Source organism: Eleutherodactylus coqui, chromosome 13 (genome assembly GCF_035609145.1).
Source record: "Eleutherodactylus coqui strain aEleCoq1 chromosome 13, aEleCoq1.hap1, whole genome shotgun sequence".
In the NCBI taxonomy this organism is placed as follows: Eukaryota; Metazoa; Chordata; class Amphibia; order Anura; family Eleutherodactylidae; genus Eleutherodactylus; species Eleutherodactylus coqui.
Window position 1 is genome coordinate 105,364,541 of NC_089849.1, and position 18,888 is coordinate 105,383,428.

At 49.0% G+C, this 18,888-nt stretch overlaps 1 protein-coding gene across 2 annotated transcripts in view; it reads left to right on the forward strand.

Annotated features, from left to right (window-relative positions):
• Positions 1 to 13,215, forward strand: part of RHOT1 (ras homolog family member T1) — a 43,152-nt gene extending 29,937 nt beyond the window's left edge. Inside the window, exons 19-20 of one of the 2 annotated variants that reach the window (XM_066585854.1) lie at positions 3,287 to 3,409; positions 12,665 to 13,215. In XM_066585854.1, coding sequence (XP_066441951.1) covers positions 3,287 to 3,409; positions 12,665 to 12,782 — 241 coding nt within the window. In that variant the 3' untranslated portion in view covers positions 12,783 to 13,215. The remainder of the gene's footprint in view (positions 1 to 3,286; positions 3,410 to 12,664) is intronic. The other variant, XM_066585855.1, reaches the window with a different exon arrangement.
• Positions 13,216 to 18,888: the final 5,673 nt, after the last annotated feature.

The following is an 18,888-nucleotide window of genomic DNA, read 5'->3' on the forward strand; positions in this document are numbered from 1 at the left end:
ACGGGACCTAAATCTGCAGCACTGCCGGGAGATACTGAAATAGTGGGAATCTCTCTAATCTTGAAGAGGGTTGGAGAGGTTATTGTGCTCCTTAAGGGGGACAGTGACACGTTTTATGGGAGGATTTAATGTCGGCTGTTATGGGCAATGGGGGGGATTATGCTTTCTCTTAAGAAGATTATAGCAACAACCCTTAAGGGGGAGGTTGTGTCTCCTGTGGATTTGTGATCCTTTCCACATTTCTGCTGCCCCCCCACTGGACCATAGTAAGTTCCCAGAGCCGGCTGTACTATGTCTGGCGTCCCCCGGGCACCGGTGTTGGCTTGTTAGTGATCTGCTGCACTTTATTATCACCTTGCAGACCCGGTATCCATGCATGCTGTATTTAATCGCTCCCTGCAGAGTAAGATTCACATTGACACAAAATGTTTCTTGAGGTCTGCCATTTTAATCTGAAGAATTAAAGGATTGCTTTTATTTGCTGGTCCTGGATTAACTACTACGTCTCAATGTGATTACACTGCAGACCCCGTGTCTGTGCACGCTGCCCTAACCCAGCGGACCCCGTGTCTGTGCACGCTGCCCTAACCCAGCGGACCTCGTGTCTGGCACGCTGTCCTAACCCAGCGGACCTCGTGTCTGTGCCCGCTGTCCTAACCCGATAGCCCCCCCACCCCTGTGTCTGTGCACGCTGCCCTAACTTGGCGAACCACCCCACCCCTGTGTCTATGCACGCTGCCCTGACCTGGCGGACCCCTAGTCTGTGCACCCGGTTTACACCCCGCAGATCTTTGTATCAATGTACGCTGCTCCAAAATCTAGTAGTGGGAATATTCACTACAGGGGGGTCTGTAGGATTGTATGGCTCTTAAAGGGCTGCTCCAGTCTTCTATAAATTAAGCTTGATTTTGTAGTAAAACGCTTCCTGTTTTAATGTCTCATCATTCTCATGATCTCGGCTTGCTGTCAGTAAATGGAATGTCTTTTGTTGCATCCAGAGGCTGAAAACCTATCTGTTCTAGATAATCCTCTGTGAGCTGCACAGGCTGACGTCAGGACCTGCTGGGGGTCGTAGTATTCTGACAGCCGGAGCACCAGATCCGGTCTCCCTTTGTACTCCACGTCTTTTGCAAAAACAAAATTGAGATGGGATTTGCAAAAAAAAATGCCACCTCGCCTAATCCGGACCCGCCGCAGAGCACCGACATGTCAGCACATCCCTCCACTTCTCTTCTTTATCACATATAATGTACAAACAGCCTCAGTCAATTCTGAGGTTGTGACCGTGCGCTGTGAAGGATCTCAAGCTCAGACTGGGCGAAAACGTGTGTAAGTGGGTAAAAAATTGGCTCAATGATAGAAAGCAGAGGGTGGTAATAAATGGTTTGCACTCTGCTTGGACCACAGTCGCTAGCGGGGTGCCACAGGGTTCAGTATTAGGCCCCACTCTGTTCAACATATTTATCAATGACCTGATAGAGGGGCTGCACAGCAAAATATCAATATTTGCAGATGACACAAAATTATACAATATAATTAATGCAACGGAGGACAATGTGCGGCTACAAACGGACCTGGATAAGATGGGGGCTTGGGCAGGAAAATGGCAAATGAAGTGTTCAATGTTGAAAAATGTAAGACTATGTACATGGGCAGGAGGAACGGATGTCACAAATACTCACTTAATGGGGTACCACTAGGGAAAAGTGATATGGAAAAGGATCTGGGGGTACTAGTGGATTGTAGACTGAACTGGAGTAACCAATGCCAGTCAGCTGCTGCAAAAGCAAATAAAGTTTTGGGATGCATTAAAAAAAGTATAGGGGCGAAGGATGAGAACATTATCCTTCCATTATATAAGGCACTTGTCAGGCCTCACATGGAATACTGTGTACAGTTCTGGTCACCGGTGCTCAGGAAAGATGTCACAGTGCTTGAGGGGGTTCAAAGAAGGGCAACTAAACTAATACATGGAATGACGGGACTGGAATACCCAGAGAGGCTATCAAAATTGGGACTATTTACCCTAGAAAAAAGACGGCTAAGGGGTGATCAAATAACTAGGTATAAATACATGAGGGGACAATACAAGGATCTCTCCCAAGATCTGTTTACACCCAGGACCGCGTCGGTAACAAGAGGGCATCCGCTACAATTAGAGGAAAGTAGGTTTCATCACCAACATAGAAGGGGATTCTTTACTGTAAGAGCAGTTAGACTGTGGAACTCTCTGCCTGAGGAAGTGGTGATGGCAAAATCCATAGAGGGGTTTAAAAGGGGACTTGATGTCTTTCTGGAGAGGAAGGACATTATAGGATATAAATCTTAGGTTAATTGTCAATCCGGGTATACAGGCAGGTAGGAACTATTAGGGGTTGATCCAGGGAACAGTCTGATTGCCATTAGGGAGTTGGGAAGGAATTTTTTCCCCAAAAGGGCTAATTGGCTTCTGGCCTTGGGTTTTTTTGCCTTCCTCTGGATCAACAAAGGAGGATAGACAGGCTGGACTAGATGGACAATGTCTTCATTCAGCCTTACATACTATGTTACTATGTAAGGACTAACGGGCCTTTTTCACGGGCCGATTATCACTCAACGGTAATCGTCTTGTGTAAATGCACAAAAATCGTTTACTATTCATTCACTATTATCGCTGAATTCCAGCCAGCATAAAGCACGCTGCGGGTTTCCTGCTGAGTGTAAACTCTCCCCGCATAGAAGGTGAAGCGCTGAGCAAGAAGCCCGCAATCCTGTGGTGTTCTCTGTCTAAATGCTCTGCAACCACCTTAGTAGTGATGCCAGCGATCGTGCCATCGTCCCGTCTAAATGGGACATACGTTTAGGCACCACTGATGCATTGTAGCAAACCCTCAGATGTGTAAGCAATACTAGATCAGGACAGATTTTCAGCCTCTGGATGTAAGTAAGTTAATGTTTCAATTCACCGACTGCAAGCAAAGATCTTGAAAATGGTGAGCAGGTGAAACACAGTCTATTAGACAGTGTAAGACATGTTCATCGGTGTACATGAGACTGGAGAGTCCTGCGCAGACTGGGAGCTCCACCATACCCTGCTACCTTCCCCATGTCGGTCTGCTGTGTCCTGTTCCTGGCCTTCTCCAGCACGTGTCTCCCCCTGGTGGTCTTCTGGGTAACACCTAGTCTTGGGGGTGTGGGCAGGGTGACGCTACAATGAGGATCGCCTGGGGTGTGGAGTATAATAGTATGATGATGATGATGAGCACTGTGTAGACTCTGACCCTATGTCTTCTGTATGTCTCCGCAGTCACGCCCGGCTACGCTGCCTCTGTACCTGCAACAGGTGTACATACTGTCTGTGTCAGAACCTGCTGCACTCTGACCTCCTCCAGGCTGTAAAGAACAAACTCTTCACGTCCATTGTCAACAGGTCCTTCATCTTATTCCCCCAGTGCCCTAATCTACTAATCCTGTCCCGCTGTGCACCACGTAGACACATCTATACTGTGCATGATATACTCGCATCTATACTGCACACTATATATAGTGCCTCTTCTATACTGCACACCACATATACACACCTGTATCATATATACATATATAGTGTGCCTCTTGTATACTGCACACCACATATGCATCATATAGTGCCTCATCTCAAATACAGCTGTAGTGAGCCGCATCTATACATTTACTGTACGCCATATGTAAATATATGTGTACACTGCTGGCAGAATTAGAGGAGCGCTAGTTAACCCACTAATCTGTAATTTAGCGATCTTCTCCTACAGTTCAATTCCTGTAATCTAATGTAGTCTAGAGGGTAGACCACTCCTTAGGAGGCTCCTCCTAAATGATCCTCTTCCGTTTGTTCTTTAGCTTTCTAATGTTTAATTTTGAAATATCTCTACTTGCTGTCAGTGAATGGGAACAATTATTGTTTACATCCAAAGGCTGATAATCCATCCTGACCGAATCCTTCTCACACGGAGTAGTTGCCAGACCCCAGACTGATGCCATATAATCAGTACGGGAAATTTGTGGAGCTGCTGTGGTAACCTTATACTGGTGCATTGTAGCAAACTCTCAGCTGAGAGTCATATTGGGTCAGGGGGGCTTTTCAGCCTCTGCATGTAAAAAATTGATCTCATTTGCTGAATGTAGCAAAACTTTTCAATATTCAGTGGTAAGACTTACAGAAGATGGCACTATCTCTTTAAATGTATCAGTCGGGTGCTGTGATACCGGATCAGAGCACTGTTCTAACCATAGGTGTAGGTTAATAATGTGCGGTCTGTCTATAGTACTGCATACAGTCAATGTGGTCTGCCCAACTGCTTATGTCTGCTCTCCCACCCTGACCTCATGATCGGCTCCACTTTATCCACTCTTAGTTGGCTCTGGGGAGCAACTGTAAACTTGGCTGCTGCCACCAGCAGTGAAAAACTGATACTGCATGTGTGTGGCTAGAGAGGCCTTCAGAGTTTTTGGCATTCACACGCACAGCAATTCGGAAATGAGTAGATCGGGGATGACCAGTGTTCCCCTCCGCTATGCTATTGCCCCATACATGCAGAAGGAAGGAAGAGTACAGGCTGATAGTCTGCACATGGGTGGTAAGTCTCCCTTGGCTCGCTGTGCTTATTCCCTTAACAGGGCAGTGATAAATTCATCGTACCGGTTAGACAGCTGTTGGACCATCGCCTGCTTGGCTGACAGCCCCTTCTAACATACACCTGCGGGCAGCATTCTGAGAGGGGCGAGTGAAGTAAGGTCACATCGGACGGAGTTCTCACGGAATCACCGCATCGAAAAAACATGAGAATTCCACTGGAAAAGCGCAGCTTCAAAACGTGCGTGTTTTTGAGCGGTTTCGCCGTCTGCATTCCGCTGCGGCTTTCTCTCCCCATAGAGAAAGCTGTATGTCTTCTATGTCTGAGTCTGAAACGCTGCAGAATATCAGAATAGATGCACTTTGAAGATCTATTCCAAACAGCACTTGGAGTCACGCGGGCAGCGCCAGCCTCTTCCTGTTCGCATCGCCTGGAGGGACGGCTCTCTGTATAGGTGAACAGCTGCAATGCAAGGTGGTACAGGTGGGCAAGGCTGTTGTGGCCCCTGTGACTCCAGGCTCTGGTCGGAGGGGATCTTCAAAGTATGTTTGTTCTGACACGCTGCAGTATTTTAGAATAGGACATACGTGCCCAAAATGTATCTACCTGGCCTGGGTTTGGATAGCATGACCATGGCGGTAGGTTAAAGGGGTTGTCCCGTGAAAGCAAGTGGTGTTAAGCACTTCTGTATGTGCCATATTAATGTACTTTGGCCATACAGAAGTTATATACTTACCCCCTCCGGTGTTGGCGTCCCCGTCTCCATGGCGCCGACCGAAGCCTTCTTCTCTCTCGATTAGACGCGCTTGCGCAGTCTGCTCTTCTGTTGAATGGGGCCGCTCCGGCGTGCTTGCGCCGTACAGGTCTTCTGCGCATGCGCGTCTAATCGAGGGAGAAGAAGGCTTCGGTCGGCGCCATGGAGACGGGGACGCCAACACCGGAGGGGGTAAGTGTATAACTTCTGTATGGCCAATATTTAATGCACGATGTATATTACAAAGTGCATTGTAGGGTTAAATACACATACAGGCACAGGAAGGCTCATTTCACACGGGCGAGGGCGGTATCCGGCCATGAAATTTATCCCAATATCGTGCTCGCCAACGTGCGATGTGCCTGCGGATGCCAGGCATTTGTGTTTGGAGAAGTAGCGATCCCCTGCCATGGCGGACGATCACGGAGTGTTTCCCATTGTGGGAGACTTTGCATGGCACCACGTGCACCCAGCACACCATGCCATGCTTTGCCAGCCCCGTTGAAAACAATGGGTGTTGTGAGGGAATGCCCGAAGATAGGACGTGCTGCGTGAAAGCGGCATAAGGGTGGCTTAACATCTGCGCTGGGGATTCCGCTTTCCTGCTCCATTTAGGAACCAGGAAAGACGAATCCTCGCGTTCCATCTGTGGACAGAACCGAACAGCGCCCGACGGACCCCATTGACTATAAGGAGGTCCACGCGGCTGCCTGCCTTTTGGATGGAAGAGAAAGTGTTGCATGCAGCGCTATTTCTTCTGATATTTTGTGCCAACTCTGCGACGGAACCTCCGAAAGGAGATCCTGCGCAAATGTGAAACCGGTCTTATATCCGTGTATACAAAAGATTTGTGCATGACTGCATCTCACGCACGCGGTCATGAGCGGTGTGACTTGTTTCTTTCGATTCCCCACTCTGTCTCCTTAAGGGGTTATGTATTAAACACTGCACAACAATGTATTGCGCACGTACAGCGTTTAATATACGACCTATAGGGAACAATTAGACCCTACGTGTGTAATACGTGGTAAAGTAGAGCCTCCTGCGTTGGGTTTTTACGTGCGTGTTATACACAATGTGAGCGGGTCGGTGAAAATCGATGTACTTTTATCGATGCCAGTGAAATTGCGCTAGTTTTAATGAGCTCCCGGCCGGCTGATCGGTGTGTGCATACATTTCTCTATCGGCTGGTTCCCTGTATACACGTGTATACTCGCTGCCTACCACACAGTATGGTCTGACTGTATACACGCACCTCATCTGCAACCGGAATTTGGTTTTATCGTTTTTTTTAAATATGTTTGACTGTGTGTATAATAAAGTATATTTCTCTTCTGTATATCGGGGTTCTTGCAGCTGTTTGCTATTATTTATTATCGCTGGGATTATTTGGGGATACTTGGATATTGTAGGTGTCAATAAGGGCACTAATCTTACAGCCTGGATTATGGTTTAGAGCTGCACTCACTATTTTGTAGCTTCCAAGCTGAAATCTCCCAGCATGTCCTGCTTGTTGACTGTTTCTAATAACCAGCAGAATAGTGAGTGCAGCTCTGCAGTATAATACAGGATGTAACTCAGGATCAGTACAGGATAAGTAATGTATGTACACAGTGACTCCACCAGCAGAATAGTGAGCGCAGCTCTGGAGTATAATACAGGATGTAACTCAGGATCAGTACAGGATAAGTAATGTATGTACACAGTGACTCCACCAGCAGAACAGTGAGTGCAGCTCTGGAGTATAATACTGGATGTAACTCAGGATCAGTACAGGATAAGTAATGTATCTACACAGTGACTCCAGCAGCAGAATATGGAGTGCAGCTCTGGGGTATAATAAAGGACAAGTAATGCATGTATGTAGACCGTGACTGGTTTGCTATCTGACCTGTCTAATGGGATCTAGATGTGGCTTCATGACCCACCTGTTTCTCTCCATCATCTCTTCTCTCCCCTACAGGTGTTCGCTTCAGTTTCTGTGGACCGCTGTCACGCTCGCTCTTTTGCATCATGTCTCCCCATTAGTGCTTCATTGATCTTCGTATTCCTAGTCCTGTATCAGTATAGCGAGTGGTGATAGACGGGATGCTGCTGTGATCTATAGTCACGGTTGTATTCTTTTAATTGGCTGAAGAATAAGTCACGTGACCAACTAATGGAGTCATCGCTGCACCTTGTCTGATGTCACTGCTCCAAATACTGACAGGGGGTCCAGATCCTTAACCTAGTGGGGGCTTGGAGTGTCACAGTCTTTGCTTGTGAGGGCTGAGGGTGATGATGGTGAACACTGTCATCGCCCCCTGGTGTCTGTGCTCTTGTCACGTTTTTGGGGCATCTTGGAGCAATGATTGAATGTTAGATGGTAACAGTCTGGATCCAGTGATATTGAAGTAAAAAGTGTCCCCACCCCTCCAACTGATTTTAACCTTCAAATCCGCAGTGCATCCGCACTGTATTTGCGGATGCACTGCAGATCGTCCGCAACTCATTGACTTCTATTGAGCTCGTCCGCACGGAATCCGCACTGACACGGAGCGTGCTGCGATTTGTTTTCTGCACCAAACAATCGGCAAATCAAATCTGTGTGCTTAAAGGGGTTGTCCCGCGGCAGCAAGTGGGTCTATACACTTCTGTATGGCCATATTAATGCACTTTGTAATGTACATTGTGCATTAATTATGAGCCATACAGAAGTTATTCACTTACCTGTTCCGTTGCTAGCGTCCCCGTCTCCATGGTGCCGTCTAATTTTCAGCGTCTAATCGCCCGATTAGACGCGCTTGCGCAGTCCGGTCGTCTTCTTTTCTGAATGGGGCCCCTCGTGCTGGAGAGCGGCTCCTCGTAGCTCCGCCCCGTCACGTGCCAATTCCAGCCAATCAGGAGGCTAGAATCGGCAATGGACCGCACAGAAGACCTGCGGTCCACCGAGGGTGAAGATCCCGGCGGCCATCTTCACAAGGTAAGTAAGAAGTCACCGGAGCGCGGGCATTCAGGTAAGCACTACCCGTTTTTTTTTTTTTAACCCCTGCATCGGGTTTGTCTCGCGCCAAACGGGGGGGGCTATTGGAAAAAAAAAAACCCGTTTCGGCGCGGGACAACCCCTTTAAATTCAGTTGTGGATACCAATGCTTCCCTATGGGCACTTTTGAATTGCGGATCCTCTAGCGGGTGACCCCTGCGGGTTCCGCAAATCAAATCCGCCTATGGACGTTGGGCCTTACATCGCTGGACTCAGCAGGTCACTTACTTTCAGCCCATAATCTCAGTCTATAGCGCTAACAGTAGGCGACAGGCTCTTTAAAACCACTATTCCCCATAGAGCGGTGGGCATGTCAAGTGAAGGGCGACCGTATGATCATACCGTCACCTCGCACTGCTATACATCATAATAACTGCCTACATAAGTGAAGACAAGTGACACTCTGCCCCCCCCAACCATCCGTACCCTCTACTCCCGCATGCTCCTCACCGCCTACTTATGGAATGACTTGGGGCTGCAGCAGCAGTCAACTGAGCTGCAGTGCCACTCTCAGGATGGTGCATTGCATCCGGTCAGGGTAGTGTCTGTTGGACCACGTGAGGCCCTACAGATGCATACTTGTTAGTGCTCAGGCAGCCACCTCTGTCGCACCCCTGTATGCTGAGCGGTCCCTCCTCTTTCCAGTAGGGGCAGTGCTTCTGGGCATCTTCTGTGAGGGTGGGGGACTGACACCACCCTGAGGTTTGGACCACAGATACTGTTTTCATAGCTGTCGGTATCATCCATACATTCACAATTGATGTGCTGGTCTGTGTAAGGCGGACAGTTGCTCAAATGAGCATATTATGGCCACATTTCTGCGCTCCGGGTGACGGCCGATCTGAGCTCGGAACATCATAGATCCCAATGCACATCTGTATATATACTGATCCTGAGCAGCTCCAGTCACATCCAAAGCTGTGCTCACATTATACTCGCATGTCACATCCAAAGCTGTGCTCACGTTATACTGCAGTTACTTCATGTGTGATACTCTGTTCTACTGTTATATCGTGTTGTATTTTCAAGCATCCGGAGCTGCACTCACTATTCTGCTGTCTTGTCCTTCAGTCATAGTGAGAGTACTGGGTGTCCCAATGACTGATCTGTATATAGCACTTTTACCGGTGTAGCATTCTGTCCTGAGCTTAAATCTTGCAGTTCTGTCCCTTTATTTCGTGCCTCTGTAAGGCATTATGATTGGTCTGCTCGCCACCGCTGGGTTCTAGTCTGACGCTGTTCACACGGGCGAGGTTTATACAGACTGATTGTCTGGGGGAAAGAAATTGCTGCATGTCCTGTTCTGGTCCTTTTTCATGGATGAGAATAGCCCGTGTAATGCACGCGGCCCGTGGGGATCGGCCGGCCCGTGGCCCGGTGTCTGTGTTGTCCAATGTGAGTTGCTGGCGAGATTTTTGCAAAGCGGCCATCTGAACGAGGCCTAAACTGCACGCTGTGTCCTACTGACTATTAATGTTTGTTGCACTTCTTGCCTGATCATTCACCCTTCTGGAGTGTATATGAGCGCTGCTTGGCCACCAGTCATGTGTGATAAGCTCCTCCCCCTGCGCTGGCCACTAATATTAGACAGCTCCTCCCCTGCGCTGGCCACTAATATTAGATTGCTCCTCCCCCTGCGCTGGCCACCAGTGACCATTCTCCTTCCAGCATGTGAGTGCAGGGTATTGTTGGGCTGCCCAGGTCACCCGGATGACCGTGTGCATAGGGTTGAGAGCTGCTGATGACGGATGCGGAGAGCAACCTGAGCCACCAAGTGCCCCCCACACAGGGTATTTCAGCTTCATGGAATCATCTGCTGTACAAGCAGCCAGGTATGAGGGGGGTGTGCCCTCTGGGGGCTGTGTCCTGGGCACACATTAACCCTCTAATCCCCACGGACTGTGAGTGCAGAGGTGGCTAACGAACCATGGAAAAGCTGGATTCACACAATCGTGTTTGCGCGTGCAATACAGAATATAGAATCCATTAATTTCAGTGGGTTCGTTCATGTGTTACGCAAAAAATACGCAGCATGCTCTACTTTCCTGCACTTTTGCGCAGTGAAGAACGGTTTGAACTAGTGAAGCTATTGGCCATTCCAATGACTGAGAGCATCGATACGTGCTCTTCTGTGAGCGCACAACATATAGAAAAATATCCGCAACGCGCATTCTGCAAAAACGCACAAATATGCTCACGCTTGTGTGAATCTGGCCAATTAGCGTTGTGTGCACAGCAGCGCTGTCATCGTAAGGCTGAGTGGCCCCCACAAGCAAAAACTACTAAGATATATAAGAATTAGGAGAGAATAGCACCCATGTGATGTCGCCAGCGACTAATATAGCGCTCCACTGTGATGTCGCCAGTGACTAATATAGCTCGCCGCTGTGATGTCGCCAGTGACTAATATAGCGCGCCGCTGTGATGTCGCCAGTGTCTACTATAGCGCGCCGATGTGATGTCGCCAGTGACTACTATAGCGCGCCGATGTGATGTCGCCAGTGACTAATATAGCGCTCCCCCGTGGTGTCGCCAGTGACTAATATAGCGCTCCCCCGTGGTGTCGCCAGTGACTAATATAGCGGGCCCCCGTGATGTCGCCAGTGACTAATATAGCGCGCCCCCGTGATGTCGCCAGTGACTAATATAGTGCGCCCCCCTGATGTCGCCAGTGACTAATATAGCGCGCCCCCGTGATGTCGCCAGTGACTAATATAGCGCGCCCCCGTGATGTCGCCAGTGACTAATATAACGCGCCCCCGTGATGTCGCCAGTGACTAATATAGCGCGCCCCCGTGATGTCGCCAGTCACTAATACAGCGCGCCCCCGTGATGTCGCCAGTCACTAATACAGCGCCCCCCCGTGATGTCGCCAGTCACTAATAGAGCGCGCCCCCGTGATGTCGCCAGTCACTAATAGAGCGCGCCCCCGTGATGTCGCCAGTCACTAATAGAGCGCGCCCCCGTGATGTCGCCAGTCACTAATAGAGCGCGCCCCCGTGATGTCGCCAGTCACTAATAGAGCGCGCCCCCGTGATGTCGCCAGTCACTAATAGAGCGCGCCCCCGTGATGTCGCCAGTCACTAATAGAGCGCGCCCCCGTGATGTCGCCAGTCACTAATAGAGCGCGCCCCCGTGATGTCGCCAGTCACTAATAGAGCGCGCCCCCGTGATGTCGCCAGTCACTAATAGAGCGCGCCCCCGTGATGTCGCCAGTCACTAATAGAGCGCGCCCCCGTGATGTCGCCAGTCACTAATAGAGCGCGCCCCCGTGATGTCGCCAGTCACTAATAGAGCGCGCCCCCGTGATGTCGCCAGTCACTAATAGAGCGCGCCCCCGTGATGTCGCCAGTCACTAATAGAGCGCGCCCCCGTGATGTCGCCAGTCACTAATAGAGCGCGCCCCCGTGATGTCGCCAGTCACTAATACAGCGCGCCTCCGTGATGTCGCCAGTCACTAATACAGCGCGCCCCCGTGATGTCGCCAGTCACTAATACAGCGCGCCCCCGTGATGTCGCCAGTCACTAATACAGCGCGCCCCCGTGATGTCGCCAGTCACTAATACAGCGCGCCCCCGTGATGTCGCCAGTCACTAATACAGCGCGCCCCCGTGTTGTCGCCAGTCACTAATACAGCGCGCCCCCGTGATGTCGCCAGTCACTAATAGAGCGCGCCCCCGTGATGTCGCCAGTCACTAATACAGCGCGCCCCCGTGATGTCGCTAGTCACTAATACAGCGCGCCCCCGTGATGTCGCTAGTCACTAATACAGCGCGCCCCCGTGATGTCGCTAGTCACTAATACAGCGCGCCCCCGTGATGTCGCTAGTCACTAATACAGCGCGCCCCCGTGATGTCGCTAGTCACTAATACAGCGCGCCCCCGTGATGTCGCTAGTCACTAATACAGCGCGCCCCCGTGATGTCGCTAGTCACTAATACAGCGCGCCCCCGTGATGTCGCCAGTGACTAATATAGCGCGCCCCCGTGATGTCGCCAGTCACGAATATAGCGCGCCCCCGTGTTGTCGCCAGTCACTAATACAGCGCGCCCCCGTGATGTCGCCAGTCACTAATACAGCGCGCCCCCGTGATGTCGCCAGTCACTAATACAGCGCGCCCCCGTGATGTCGCCAGTGACTAATGCAGAATGGCCCCCGTGGTGATTTTAGACACAGTAATTAATGTTTTGGTTATATACTGATGATGTAGATAATGAATCTTAATAACTTCTTACAGAGTGTTGCTAGTGGTGCTGAGCTTGTGGAGGTCCTCACTAATAGGTGGTCTTCTGTGTTACAGGCACATGTCGCAGGCTGAGCTGAAAGGCTCAACGTTCTGGCTCCGCGCCAGTTTTGGTGCCACTATCTTCGCAGTCCTGGGATTTGCCATGTACAAAGCCCTGCTGAAGCAGCGATGATCCAGAAGATGCCATTGCCCGCCCATGGACATTAAGTAACACCCATTACCCGCCTCAAATTATTTATTCATCACATGTATGGATTTTATAGACTGTTCTCAGTATTACGTACCAGAGATTCCCCAAGACTGGCTCTGTGACCGTGTGGGGTGGGACTCGTTACTGTCCAGCGTCACCTCCGCTTAATCCTTAGACGTTGCAGCTAATGAGGAGGTTTCAGTACGGACACACAGTGCCAAATGTAAAAGCTCGAGACATCCGACAACCGCGCACCGATTGGCATAGAGAACTCAAAACCATCTCCGATATAGATCAGACATGGGAGACAGCAAGTATTCTGTGCTTTCCCTGTATATAATGTACATAACTCGATGTCCAGCTGACTTCCTACTTAGCCTCTAACCTGCCTAGTCTCCGCTCCTCTAGGCCCCCCCCCCCCCCCCCCGAGGAGCCTAGTACTTATGTGACTGTAAAGAGACGATCTGTGCTGTTTTTTTTAAAAAAAGCATGCGGTCTACGATCTCCGCTACTGAACCTTTAGATGGTCTCTCGTGTATCTTTGCAAAGATGCAGTTGACCTGACCGCCGTCGCAGCTGAGGATTCTACATTGTGGGTTTCTATATATTTTCTTTCATCCCCCCCCATCCCTGATTATTTTACCATGTGATCTGCGACATGACCTATTGAATAAAGCTCTCCTCCATTTTAATATCCTTGCACTGTTTTCTGCGATGCCACACAGTTATAAGGGTGAAGGTCCTGCTCATCTCATGCCCTAACCACTACTTGCGACTCTACCAACCACTTGCGACTCTACCAACCACTTGGGTCACTCCTACCCCCTGCTAGCAGCTCACGGTTATTATACTGGGGTGACTATTGGATGAACCTTCAGTTTTTCATCACTGACCTTTTTTTGTGGATCTCATTAAACTCCACCTTGTGTACCATACCGCCTGCCGCCCGCTCTCTTATTTGTTGTACAGACCTCCGCTAAGAAAGCTGTAAAAGGCATATCTGATCCTGGGAAAGCTGGGTGGCTGCCACTCTAGCTGTCACACCAATGGTCACCAAGCGATGCTTCCCTCCATGTATCACTAACCTACAGGCTATCCAGGGGCAGATAGACCTCAAAATGAGCTTTGTGAAAAGAGATCAGATCTTTAGGACTTTTTTGGTGTACCAGGACTCTACTAGGGTAACAGTAATGGCACATTTATGCGGGACGGGCTGTTGGGCAAACAACTCTTGGCAGCTCGTCCCAGTGATGCTCGCTCCAGTGCTGTTACACAGGAGCGAGTATCACTCACATTATATGATGTTTAGCCGGCCTAAGGGCTTATTCAGACATGCGTATATCGGTTGGGTTTTCACGCCCGGCTGATTTACGCTGTCCCTCACTGCAAGGGAGGAGGCGGTCCGGGAGCAATGCACTAAGCTCCCGCCCCCTCTCCGCCCCTCGCCACTGTTTGCAATGGGAAGGGGCAGGACTTAGCTCCGCACCTGTCCCGGCCCTCCCATTGCAAACAGTGGCAAGGGGCAGAGAGGGGGCGGGAGCTCAGTGCGCTGTTCCTGGCCCGCCTCCTCCCCCTGCAGAGAGGGACAGCGTATATCGGCCGGGCGTGAAAACCCAATTGACGACTGAATAAGCCCTAACTCTGGTTTTATAGATGCACTAACCTCACATAAAGTGCTTGTCCCGATCTAACTGGATACCGAAATATTAGCGATATGCAGGCTTTATGATTGGAGTAATTTGACGTTTCCGGGTAAAAAATTTCACTTCACCACCCGGAACAAAACTTATCAAGAGTTTTTACAATTACGTGGCATCCTGGATTCTAACCTGAAATTACGGGAAAAACCAACTAATTTTTTTGTAATCTGTACGAATCAGTTCTAAGATTTAAGCATTACGGTATCTGATTGACATTTTAGTTACTCACCTGTTATTTTTGTTTAATGCCTTCACTCCTCTAACCTGGTGGATCTGAATAAAGGGACATATATTTACCTTAGCTGGGCGACATCTCAGAGCCGAGAGCTCCAGTAACTCAGAATTTTCAATGTAATTTTCCTTTCCATGGTGAAATTATTAAGAAATACCTATTTTGAAGTCGGGAAGATTTTCCCTGTTGGCTGGTGTTATCGTTCAGGTTCCCGTGGGAGTGCGGCAATCTATACAATCCTAATGGACAATTGGCCCGTGAAAAAGGGGCCCTAACCTGTTGTTGACGGATCTGTTCTTCTGACACATCGGTTTCTTAATGTGTCGTTGGGTCTTGCTGTAAGGGGGCTGTCTGTCGGATTGCCTCTTCCAAGGGGTATTCCCATCTCGGCTTTTCATGGACCAGAGGTGTTCCAACCACATATTGGAAGGAGCCCAGTGCTGTAGCCATAGCTCTCGTTGAAGTGAACCGGAGCTGCGGAAACCATGTAGCACAGCACTCGCTTCAATAAGACTTACAGAAACCGCGCCAAGTGTCAGGCTCTTTTCTTAAGGTCCGACCCGGTGGCCCGTAGCCATGGCAAAGGTTTCCTGTCTCGGCTATGAAAAGCTGAGAGGGGAATACCCTTTTAGCAACCCAATATGTCACCTTCAGTCAAGGTATTCCTACTGTGTGTTACCTGCGTTTTGGGTAGAGGATCAGGATGTGTCGAAAAAAAGAATCAAAACCCACTTGTCATTCATCAGCCATTATCAAACGCAGGAAATTCAGCAATTTCCATCAAATGTCTGGAAACAAAGATTAATTAAACTACTGGACATTTGAGGCCAATGAAGGGTTAATCAGGTGTTACAGGCTTTGAGAAAAGTAAAGGCTTAATGCCCTTTTCTATAGGTTGATGACTGAACACCAATGATCATCTGGCCATGTAAATATTCCCCCAGTAGATCAGTAGATTAACAAAAGAAAACACTTGTCAACTGATTGGGTCATTAATGCTGCAGAGAAGTCCCTTAGCCACATGTGTTCCTCTCATGGCGGCTACCAGAAGGATAATGCTCGGCCGCACACACAAGGGGGTCACAGGAAGCCCCCACAACATTGTCACATTTCTGTGGCTGCCCGGTCACCAGATTTATTACCAATACAACATGTAGGGGACCATCTGAAACACACCAACAGCCACAGCCTACAAGTGTACACGATCTAGAGGCTCAGATACAGCAAATGTGGAGTGATATGCTGCAGGATACCATACAGAACCTATATGCCTCCATGCTGGCCTATATCACATCTTGTATCCAAGCTAGAGGCGGTGCAACAGGGTATTAGAGCCTCCATGCCTGCCCGTATTACATTTTGTATCCAAGCTAGAAGTGGTACAACAGGGTACTAGAGCCACCATGCCCCCCATATCACATATTGTATCCAAGCTAGAGGCGGTACAACAGGGTACTAGAGCCTCCATGCCTGCCTGTATCATATCTTGTATACAAGCTAGAGGCGATACAACAGGGTACTAGAGCCTCCATGCCTGCCTGTATCACATCTTGTATCCAAGCTAGAGGCGGTGCAACAGGGTACTAGAGCCTCCATGCCTGCCCGTATCACATCTTGTATACAAGCTAGAGGCGATACAACAGCCTCCATGCCTGCCTGTATCACATCATGTATCCAAGCTAGAGGCGATACAACAGGATACTAGAGCCTCCATGCCCACCCGTATCACATATCCAAGCTAGAGGCAGTACAACAGGGTACTAGAGCCTCCATGCCCCCTGTATCACATCTTGTATCCAAGCTAGACGCAGTACAACAGGGTACTAGAGCCTCCATGCCTGACCATATCACATCCTGTATCCAAGCTAGAGCCTCCATTCCCCCGTTCCACATCTTGTATCCAAGCTAGAGGCGGTAAAACAGGGTACTAGAGCCTCCATGACAACCTGTATCACATCTGGTATACAAGCTAGAGGCAGTACTAGAGCCTGCATGTATCACATCTTGTACCCAAGCTAGAGGCGGTACAACAGGGTGCTAGAGCCTCTGTACAAGAGGTCAGTTCTCCATAATAAATTCTCCTTTTGGTCTGATATGTAATCACTTACATCAATGTTACAATCACAGAGAGAAAGTTTCATTCCATTCTGACAACAACCTATAGTGGAGGGGTGGGTTTTGACAATAAGTGTAAGTATATTTCTATATAGCCAGAGACTGAAGACAAATGTTTTTTCTGGTTACATCCTCTGCTGCTCCCAGAGACCGGGCCTCATCTTCTGCCATCTGAACTGGATCTTTTAACAATGGCATCACATACATGGGCATGCTGAGTAACAAGGCCCTACACACCTCAATCTGTGGTCTCTTCACACATGGATGCTACCATCACCCATGCCGTGTGATCAGAATACAACGTGAATACAGCACCTGCTCCCTGGCACGTTGTCTTCTCTGCCCCCACATACACACTGCCTGACAACTGGGTAGGCAGCCCGAAGGAGAGGACAATGGCAGGACTGTAGTGGGGCTCACATGCACCTGAGGCTCATGAAGCAGCTGCAGGCCAATGGGAGACCTTTCATTACAGAAGGCAGTGCAGCTGTGTAGCGTGGGGGTGGTGCCTGTGATTCCCCTCTGCTTACTTTTTGGTGCAATAAACAGCTGAGCTGGTGTAATTGTGCAGAGAGCTCAGCCCATCCAGATCCAGAGAAATAAGCAACGAATGGATGACGCCTCGAAGCACAGATCCAGCATCATCAGGTAATGCTTGTTTTGGCCCCCTCTGATAGTAATTTGGACCCACATCCAACATAAAGCCACTTTTACATTTTTTTCCAGGTCCATTTTAAGTTCTCAATCTGCCCATGCAAGATTGTGAGGTTCCATTGGGGTCCCGTAGCAGCTCATGCCCTTGTGAAGCCTCCCAAGGCTGTTTTATAACAGTTCCTGTAGCATGTCTTAACCTTTTCCAATTCACTGTCTGACGTCTGAAAACATTCTGATTGAAGGCTGTACAGCTCCAATTTCGGAAGATGTCCAGTAGGGTATTCTTACTGTATATTACTGGTCGCTCTGTTGTCGGGGGCCTCTCCAGCATGTCTAATACCGCAGTACTGGCTCTAGGCAGCAGATGGCACCATTGTATAATGGCAGAAAGAGAAAACGCCCTAGGAAACCCTGAATCCAAAATTGGATTGCAAAGGGTTAATAGGATGCCTGTATATTAAATGATTACAAGTGCAAGTCCTCTCAGCGGATGAAAAAATGTAAATATAGGTAAAAAATTATTTTCTTCTAAAAAGTAAAGATGCCTAAAAATAAAACAAAATCCACATTTATAATAAAACAGGACAAAAATAAAACATATTTAATATTGCTGTGTGCAAAAAATTTGAATCTAGAATAGTGCATTATTTATCCCACACAGGGATCATCATCCGAAATAAAAAAAAACAGTACTGGAAATGTTTTGGTCACTCCATCTTAGAAAAAAAAAACTTAGTAGGAAGTGATCAAAAAAATCGCAACTACCCGAAAACGCTGTTAATAGCAGCTCGTCCCATAAAAAATAAGCCCTAACGCAATCGCACAACGAAAAAAAACGATATAAGGGCTTATTCACACGCGCGTTTATGGGCCACTGTTTTCGCAGCCGGACGATATACGCTACCATCTGATGTATTGGATTCCAGTGCATTAGATCACACAGGCGTATTCCCGCAGCATAAAAGCGTCCGGCCAGCCGCTATAGTATCGGGTGCTTTTACACCGGGCAGGAAAGATAGTCCTGGAAATCCAGACGCTGCCATAGACTCCTTTGGGAGCCAATGACAGCGGCTGGGGAGGGGAGATGAGAGGGAGGGAGATTAGCAGTGTGAGTGCTAAACTCCCTCCCCCTTCTCTCCTCCCCTCAGGCTGTTTGCAATGGGAGGGGGCAAGTCGGGACAGGGCTAAGCTCCAGCCCCCTCCTATTGCAAACAGCCGAAGGGGAGGAGAGGGGCAGAGAGTCGGCAAGGGGAAGGGAAAGCATTTCGGCCTCGGCGTATATGCACCTGGCTCAGGGTGTCTGAACGGGTGCACAAATGTTTGCTTTGTGCATCTGTTCACGCGTTTTTATGGCGCCGGTGGGCATGCGGATAAGCCTTAATTTGGC